Genomic DNA, 9,939 nt, shown 5'->3' on the forward strand with positions numbered 1-9,939 from the left:
CTGTTAAGTATAGAATTAATTTATGAAAATTTTTTTAATATAAAAAATTAATATTTTTTTATATGAAAAAAATTTTTAATGGCAAATTTTTAATAAAATTGGATAGAAGGCTTGAATTGGATAAATTTAAAACTTAGTGATCGTTTGAATCCAGATTAATTTTGGCTGCGTTTTGCGGTTTCCCTTTTTTTTTTCAACGTGCATGAACAGTAACCGGTACTGTTCATGCACGTTATTTCACTGTGCAGGAGACAATTTTAACTGTTCATGGGACCCACAAACACTTTATTCAATAAAAAATATTAAAAATGGGTCCCACAGCACTATTTACAGATTTAAAAATTATTTTGCTACAGTATTTTTAGCAATAAATTCTATCCAAACGGACCCTTAGTAAAGTCAAATAATCGAGAATAAAGTTAAATTATTGAAATTTATTTTAGTACTTAAACATAGGGGTGGCAATTTGTGTTCGCGTATTGAGTTTGTATCGTGTCGACTCACGAGTATTCGACTATATGGGTTAACCCTAACTCAATATATTTATTAAAAGGGTCAGGATTCCTTAACCTTAACACAATCTATTTATTAAATGGGTTAGTTGTATCAACCTGTTTATCAAATTTTATCAAAATGAAAAAAAAACTAATTTTAGTATTAACTAAATTGATATGAATTATGAAAAACCAAACAAACTAATATTTTTAATATAAAATTCAGAATTAACAAGTAACTGCATCACAAATAATCATTCAAAACTAAAACATATCTTAATAGCACAAATAATTAATCATAATATGTCAAAGAAAATAAAACACAACAATTAATAAGCTTATATACCTATTGATGATGCAAAGAAAATTAGTAGGTTGGATGCTTCGGACTTGAAAGGACCATTGGCTGTCTTGATAGCTTGAAAAAGGAAGAAAAACAATTAAAGGTGACCGGGGTCGCCGGCCATGAACCCTCCAATGGAAAAGTTAGTTTTTCTCTCTCAAATTTTGGAGTTCCAACTTTTTAGGATGTGTAAAAAAAGTCTATTTGTTTGGTCTGAATAAGCGTTTATATAGTGTCTTAAAGACAGTTATCAAACTCGTAACTTTCCATAGATTTGAGGAGGTGTGAGTTTTCATGGATAACTTTCACAACTGCTTAGGAGTTACGTTTTTCTTACATAACGGTCATTGGAAGTTATGCATGTAATAAGAAATCGTGGTGCACACTCAGAAATTTTCCTAAGTGCCAAAGGCTTGTCTAGGGGTCCTCCTGTCGAGCGTATTTAGCCTCCCAAGAAGGTCGTTCCCCTATGGATGACCTTTGTAAGGACAAGGTTGATGGTCCCCTTGGACGAGATGGTGAATTTTTGTAAAATCTGACTATGAGAACGTCGTCCAAGCATTCTCCTGCAAGGACGATCTACCAGGACGAGGTTTTTTCAACATTTGCTTTTTTGGTCCTGTCCTGGAAGACCTTCATGGACGATGCTAGAGTTGCATTTTATCATACCCATCACCTATAATTTAAAGGGCATATTGATAAAATATCATTTAATTAAACGAGTCAAACAGTTACCATGTGATAGATACTAATTCAACCAATTTATTAAACACGTCAATCATATTAACCCAAAAATAACATGAACTTATTGAGATTTAACTCATAATCTACTAATTTGATGTTGTGTATGTTAGGTTAGTAATTAACGTCTAATTTTACGTGCAATTTAGATTTAACCTCTATTTTATTTTTTGAAAAAATCTTACTATATTTACAAGAAAGTGAATTTCGTAAACGTGTCAGAACGGGTATTATTGTCTAGAAGATTCTTTAGGCCTTTATCCAAAAACAAGAAAAAGAAAGAGAAAGATTCTTTACGCCATATTGTGCATTGACCATCGAACCGTGCCTTCAATTCACACAAACTCAAGTTTTTAGTTTTCCAAATTCCGATTTCCAGGAATTCACGTACCCAGATTCAGGTACGTGCTGTTTTCACAGATTCATTTTCACCATCCAATTTCTAATTCCCCGGGAATTTTTTTTTTTTTTTTTGCATTATGTTATCCCATAACAACACGTGGCAGCGAAACTCTGTTTAGTCGCCGGAACAGACTTTCCCGTTTCTCAATTCATTTCCTGCAAAATCACAACACCACATTTCTAATTTCAGAAACAATTTACGTTTGTTTTTTTTTTTTTTTCTTCCGTACTTTTTCCAAAATCATTTGATGTGATTGATTTTTAAATATATTCAGGCTATCTCTAATTTTTGTGTATATAATTAAAAAAAAAAAATGGAAGAAATATTTGGGACAAGAAGAGCAATAAGCGAAACAACAACAAAGAAGAGCGCAATATATGTGTGGGGTTACAACGAGTCTGGACAGACTGGTAGGAAAGGCAAGCAGTGGCAATTGAGGATCCCTAGACAGCTTCCTCCTCAGCTTTTCGGGTGTCCGGCCGCCACGGGACCCAATTCGCGGTGGTTTGATATTGCTTGTGGTCGTGAGCATACCGCGGCTGTCGCCTCTGATGGGTCGCTTTTCACTTGGGGTATAATATATTCCTTCATTGCATTATTGCATACCCTTTTGTGTTTGTTCATTGGCTTATCATGATGATTATAATGTTATGGCTCTTTTTTTTGGGTACAATGTAATTATCACATTGCCATTTGAAGTAGATCCATTTCAAGCTGTATAGAATGGCCCATTATTTAAAAATTAAACGATGTGGCAATTTATGCACCGTTAGTTTCCGTGAAGAGGGTGAAAAGAAATGGAGAGGATCTTGTTCCAAGTGGTAAATTACAACTAGTCGGGGGAGCTTAAGCTGATAGGAAATGTTGAAATTAATCTCTTAGCGTTTATTTTAATACATAGACTAGATAGGTAAAATTTCTCTTGAGTACAAATTTACATATACGTTCTATCGTTTGAACCCTTGCAACCTCTGTGGGGAGCTCGGGAGATGCCACTAGGCTAGGAGGCTATTGGTGGCATTCTGGCTTAACAATTGTGTATTAGTAATAGTTTGGTTGAAGGCCATTTTGTTTGTGACAACATGTTCTTCTTGGTTATAGTTGGTTTTACTTGTGGTTGTAGCTAAATTTTTTTTTTATGGGGTAGTAATATTTATATATATTTTTATTTTTTGCAGAAATGGGTTTTTTTTTTTTTTTGGTTGTAATATTATTATCACTAAGATAGCATCGTGTCCTTTTACTGCATATATCATCATGTTGTTTACTGATTATACAACATAAGTGACCAAGAATCTTTATAAATGTATTCCATTGTCTAGGGGCCAATGACTTTGGTCAATTGGGAGATGGAACTGAGGAGCGAAGCAAGCACCCTAGAAAAGTGAAACAATTGCAGACAGAGTTTGTGAAATCTGTGTCTTGTGGAGCACATTGTACTGCTTGTGTTGCAGAACCTCGTGAAAATGATGGAACCATCTCAACAAGTAGGCTCTGGGTTTGGGGCCAAAATCAGGTAGTATCTGTAATTCTTTTGCATCCTCCACACCACACCCCCCCCCCCCCCCCCCCCCCCTCTCTTCCCAACTAAATGTTCTTTTGCAGATAATATTTTATAGCATTATTTATTTTGTTCTACTTCTCATACAGGGATCAAATTTTCCTCGCTTATATTGGGGGGCCTTTTCTCCTAACACGGTATTTTATATATTTTTCTTGTTAAGTTTGATTTTATTATTTATGCAAGTTTTTGTTTTTGTTTTTGGTTGGGGAGGTCCAAATTGTTGACATTTGGTTGTGGATACTATTAAAAAAAATATCTACCTAAATTATTTCTTAGGAAAAAAAAGGACCGTAGATTTGGATTTTATATGTGAAGCGAATTATAGAGTTCATCAAAAGTAGCTTGAGATAGAAGACAATCTGTCCTCAATTAAGTGCAATAATTTTTGCTATTGTGGTTGGATGTGTCCTTTTGATATTTATATGGATTAGTTTTGAGGCACCATTGCTTCTTGTCAGTTACAAGAAAAATAGTTATTAAAAAAATGTAAAAAAGTTTCCTTCTAAATGTTTACTTTTTTTATTTATTTGTTCTTTCCCAGAATCAAGGGAAGGGTTACCGTCATCTATTTCGTAGAATGTATATGCTGGGGATACCTTTCACTTGAACATATATCTAAGAGTCATATTCACGACTTCACATGTTAGGTTTTCCCAATTTTGAAAAATTATATTCACATTGCTTTGGCGAATTGGCATTACTGAAACTGTTTAGTTCATGAACAGAGGAAGTTTTTATCATGGGTTTTGTGCCATCAAATCTTTTAAATCTGCTGATCATCATTTTAATTTACAATTAAATTGTAATTTCTTGTCAAGCGTCAGCCTCTGTTTACATTCTTCTTGGTTAGTTGTCCCTTAAACCTGATTGTATAGTACATTTATTACAGATTATCCGTCAAGTGTCCTGTGGGGCAGTGCATGTGGTGGCTTTATCAGAGGATGGCCTGCTACAAGCGTGGGGTAAAGTGTCTTTTAAAATCATAACTTACCATTGTTTTAATTAAAGTAATTGTAAACTTTGTAATTATTTTAGCACTGGCAGTTCTATGCATAACTCTTTGTTCTAATGATGTTTATGCTTGTGCATTCTTTTGGTAATAGATGGATCATACGATATAGGAAAGGGAACTTGTGTTTGTACTCTAGTTTCCTGATACATATTAATTAGAAATTTATCATTGTTCTGAAAAACCAGGCTACAATGAATATGGTCAGCTTGGCAGAGGTGTTACCTGTGAAGGACTACAGGGGGCTCGTGTAATAAATGCTTATGCGAAGTTCCTTGACGAAGCTCCTGAGCTTGTGAAGATTACCCAAGTGTCATGCGGGGAGTACCACACTGCAGCAATATCTGAAATAGGCGAGGTGTAAGTGATCTGAAGGACCTTTTAGGTGGAGATAAGTTCTACATATAAGCATGAAAATTGTGGTTATCCCCATGGCACATGTAAATCTGAAGGTTTGACAAAATCTTCTTATGGGAATCTCACGCCTAGTCAGGAGAACGGATGCCATGGAATTGGGGTGCATTTTTGATATGCAAGTCTGCTGTCCTGCTAACTTGGTTATACCATTGAAAGCTTAATTTCATTACAGCTATATAGCTGTTTCTGCCACTAACTCATAATGATGCTATAAAGTACTCTTATGCTTGAATTTTATCCTGAGCTATAGGTTTGCTGCCAAAAATAGAAAGAAAAAAAAAAAAACTGTAGGGTCGGAGAGGTTCGTATTATAAGGCTAAATTACAAATTACTAATTTTGCCAAAATTCAATTCAGTTATGTTACTTCTGATTTATTCATGTCAGTCGGTCCAATAACTTTTACTTTTATTCAATGTTGTCCTTCCGTCTAATTTTGTCACATTGTGTCAATAGGTGTCCTAAAATGATATCATTTTGGAAATTCATAAATAACAAAAACTACATCGTTTTGGGACACATTGAAAAATGAATGGAATTTATAGGACTAAAATGAATAAATCTGAAGTTACAAGACTGAATTGAATTTTGGACAAAATTAGAGGTAACGCACATGTTATTGCAGTTCTCCTTAATTGTTCTTCTTGATAACCCAAGTTGGCTAAAACTCGCAAGTTGAAAATCTCACCATCTTTTATGAATTGATTTGGTTATTATTACATCACAGAATGCTAGAACAAAAGATAGTAAATATGTGATTTTGTGTGTGCATTTGCGCGTTTGTATATGTGCTTGCGCGTTTTTATATGCGCATCCATTTGTGAGATGCACTAATATCCCTTCTTTGAAATGGGACCATCTTCATAAATATGTGATATAAAAATGAACTCTTAAGACAAACATTAAAAAATGGATAAGAATTACCATATAGAATAAGTGATTCTTTTTGGCTGGGATGCAGACACACGTGTGTGCCTGTGTGCGCACCCATGCTTGCGTGTCCTGATTTGTTTTTTAGTGACCCCTACATTTATTATCGTGAATCCACAACCTCACCCTCCACTAAGCACTTTTAAGGGGAGGAGGTGCCAGTGAGCTAGGGCTCATTGGCTTATTATCATGAATTTTGCACTTACAAAGTTAAAATTATTGGATTTTTTATTGGATATTGACAAGTTTCTGTTAATAAGATTAGATCATCAAAGCTCTCTTGTCGTTCTCCTCTTACTTTTTTGGTACAACTGTTAGTGTTTGACTTACATAGAATTCTTGATCATGATAATTTCCTTTTCTCATCACAGCTATACTTGGGGGTTAGGAAATATGGGTCAACTTGGGCATTGTTCCCTCCAGTCTGGGGATAAGGAGTTATTGCCTAGGAGAGTGGTTGCCCTTGATGGAATATTCATAAAGGATGTTGCTTGTGGTGGTGTACATACATGTGCTGTGACTTTGAAGGGAGCTCTTTATGCTTGGGGTGGTGGTCAAGCAGGGCAGTTAGGCCTTGGCCCCCAAACTGGATTCTTTTCATGCACTCCTAATGATTCTGATACATTTTTCCGCAATTTCCCTGTTTTGGTTGTCCCAAATGGTGTGCAACTTGTTGCATGTGGACATTCTCACACTCTAATTTCCATGAGGGATGGAAGAATCCATGGATGGGGCTACAATAACTATGGTCAGGCAGCTAATGATAAATCTACATATGCTTGGTTTCCATCACCGATTGACTGGTATAGTATAGCTAATATCATGATCAGTAAGGTTTTCACAGTTATATTGCCTCCTACGCTGATGAAAATTCTATATTGCAGGTGTGTTGGGGAAGTGCGAAAATTAGCAGCTGGTGGTGGCCATTCAGCTGTGTTGACTGATGCATGTTCCTTAAAGGAGTTGTGTGAGTTTAGCCTTGCAGATGGTGTGACTCTATCAAATGCTTCTGAGATTGAGGATGTTGCTTCCAGAACAGGATCAGATGCTTTGGCACGTCTTTGTGAAAGATTAAGGTAATCTCTTGTTTATGGCTGATGGATATCTGCATTGATGTTTACATTTGAGTATTTGGAAACTGAAAGGTGCTTGAAGAATAAACAAGGTTATTGTTCACATTATTAATATCTGCTCTCTTTAAACCAAGAGCTCATGCCATGAGTTCTTTTTGTGCTCAAAATTTAGGGTTTCTAAAGGGTTGTTAGAAACAAGTTATTTGATTATACTTTTCCTTGTGCTTCTTAAAATTGTTATGACTTTTGTGTAAAGAATCTTACACACATGTGCACAGATATACTACTAATACAGAAAAAGCTGCAAAAATATACAATAAAATTGCAGGTTAAAATACAATTTATTCCTCTTAACTTTTAGGTTGCTGTCGTTTTGGTTTTTCAAGTATCAATGTTGAAAATTTGTCACTTTCTAACTTCTGAATTGTTAATTTGGTCCTTCTGTCATGCTCTGTCAACTTCTCCACTGTTAAGTTTGTGAAACAATGCATTTTTTCTAATTTTTACAATCTTTGATGCTTTTTTTAAATAAGTAAATCGCCCACCAAGATGGCCACATGCCCCACTAAAATGACATTGTTTTAATGGGTGCCACTAGATGCCACTTATGGAAAAAAGAACTGTCCCCATACCAATGGTTACATCCATATCCATGCACCATTGCCCTCCTTAACCGTCACTGGCTCACTGCCTCCCTAAGACTATTCATGGCCCAAATATCTGAAATCTAGTCACCCAAAACAAACACCACAGCAGCTCAATGGCCAAAAAACACCCAAAGCTCATTACCTGAAATGCACAAAATCCAATCCTTTTGGCGCCACCCAAAGTGAGCCAATTTACACCCATGGCCATTGGCCAACCTGACAACTGATATGGCACCCAAGCAACATGACAACCATGAATTGAGACAAACAAAGCCAAAACAGCAAAAATAATTTCTGTAAGGCTGCTCAGCCTAATGCTAACATGAGCACAAGAAGAGTTTGAAAAGTCAAAAGAAAAAAAAAGGAAAAATTAATATCCACACATTTCAAAGGAGCCATCCCAAAATGAGCTCCTGTTGGGTCCAAGCCTGACCCAAGTACTGAAGCGTAGAATCTTGTTGAAGGTGTTGATGCTGTCATTGCTAGTTTTGAATAAATACTCATTATTGCTGCTATTTTTAATGTACAAGAACAAAAACAGAATGTTCCTCCGCTAAGCTTGGCCTAGGCCTCAATTGTGATGGAAAATTCCACATCAGAATGTCTCTGTCTTGAATTCTTCCACCACTATTATTATTTATTATAAATTTTCGAAAAATTCAAAAACTTGACAAAATGATGTGTTGAACACTTAACGGTCTGCAGTTAATTGATTTTTACGGAAGGGTTATATTGATATCCTTTCAAAAGTAAAGGGTTTAAATTGTTAATTTTGAAACTTGAAGGACCAAATTGACTTCTTTCTCAAAAAAAAAAAAATTGACTTCAAGCTCAAGGAAGGGAATGAAATGTATTTTAGCCAATTTTTATTTGCATTTGTTTCATCCTTTAGCGTTATATGTCAAAATCATATATTTAAATATAAAACACATTTAAACTGCCCAGTAGAGTTCTGTTAGGTAGTTAAGTTCAGTGACCTCTATCTCATTCTCTCACTATCTCTCTCTAACACACACACACACGCGCGCGCACACACACGCAATTACCCAAACCCAACCATTTCCTCTCACATGCGTTATTTATATGTGACATTTGCCTAGTTTGTGTGAGTGGATAATGTAGTTATTGCATATTCCATCACTACCAGTTGTGTGGCCTCAAACTGGGATTATGTGGCAATTTCCTCATTGGTTTGTGTTTGTTTTATTTTTCATGCTTGCCATGCTCAAGTATGATACAGATACCATTGCATGTGTTACAAATAATATATAGAAGAGTGGGGGGAGGCATGATGTAGATGCCATTGCTAACTTCTTTGTTTTCACAGGGAACATATGCTTGATGGCAGTGAAAGTGAGCATGTAGCTGATGAGGTCAATGGTATGCAGAACTGAAGAAACAATTGAATTGGCTTAAGATGGCTGATCATTGTTATAGTCATTTTTTCCTTTTGGTCTTTTTTATTAGACCAATTTGGTTAGGACTGTAAAATCAAGTACTGCTTTATTCAAATGGGTTAGGGGAATCTCATCTTTAATGAACATATAATTCATTCAGTTTGTAATTCTGATACTAATTTGATTAGGAAATTAAGTCAAGAACGATAATAAGATGGTGAAGTTTGTATTGCTGAAACTTTAAGGTTACTGGACTCGAGCAGTTTGTTATAGAGTTTTTAACTTTAGCCACTTCTTATTCAGCAACCCAAAAAACAAAAAGCCACTTATTAGTTATCGATAACTTTGTGCATTTTTTGGGAACTGTAGTGTTGAGCTGCGGTGCAATTAGACATGGGTTTGAATTTCCTTGTTGAATCATGGCTTTTATTATAGTGGATTCTATACTGAGGAGAAAGTATTTCTTGTTAATGCAAGCCGCTCATGGCAGGTGGATGACTGAAGGTGGCTTTTCTACGTGGGCCTGTGTGACCATAATAACATCCTACCTATTAAGTTTAATGAGTCATAGCTATCCCAGTTTTGTGGGGGCAACAATGAGCGTTAAGCCGGCGCTTCCCATCGCGGGAGTCAAAATCTAGGATCTAGTGCCACCAAATCACTTGAGCAAGCCTGGTGACCATTGAACCACCATCCATAGCAGTGAACAGTGAGGTTGATGTACTTTTTGATTAGTGATCTGCTCTATATTACTTACCAAAAAAAGGAGAGATCAGCTCTACTTGAGCTTGTTCATTTGGGGTAACTTTCATATCCGCTCTATTGTTTGTTTGGGATAACTTTTTCGTAAATGACCAGGTGTATAGGGCCCGGCCCTTCTAGGACTGTTGGACTCTTCGCTCAATCCATGGCTTCTTTAATGC

At 35.9% G+C, this 9,939-nt stretch overlaps 1 protein-coding gene across 1 annotated transcript; it reads left to right on the plus strand.

Annotated features, from left to right (window-relative positions):
• Positions 1 to 1,839: 1,839 nt before the first annotated feature.
• On the plus strand, positions 1,840 to 9,307 carry LOC142621456 (ultraviolet-B receptor UVR8). Its single transcript, XM_075794706.1, has 9 exons — positions 1,840 to 1,979; positions 2,256 to 2,553; positions 3,304 to 3,497; positions 3,632 to 3,679; positions 4,435 to 4,507; positions 4,743 to 4,914; positions 6,271 to 6,702; positions 6,784 to 6,975; positions 8,947 to 9,307. The coding sequence occupies exons 2-9, from the start codon at positions 2,295 to 2,297 to the stop codon at positions 9,011 to 9,013; spliced, it is 1,437 nt and encodes a 478-aa protein (XP_075650821.1). The 5' UTR covers positions 1,840 to 1,979; positions 2,256 to 2,294; the 3' UTR covers positions 9,014 to 9,307.
• Positions 9,308 to 9,939: the final 632 nt, after the last annotated feature.

This window comes from Castanea sativa, chromosome 1 (assembly GCF_040712315.1).
Source record: "Castanea sativa cultivar Marrone di Chiusa Pesio chromosome 1, ASM4071231v1".
Classification (NCBI taxonomy): domain Eukaryota; kingdom Viridiplantae; phylum Streptophyta; class Magnoliopsida; order Fagales; family Fagaceae; genus Castanea; species Castanea sativa.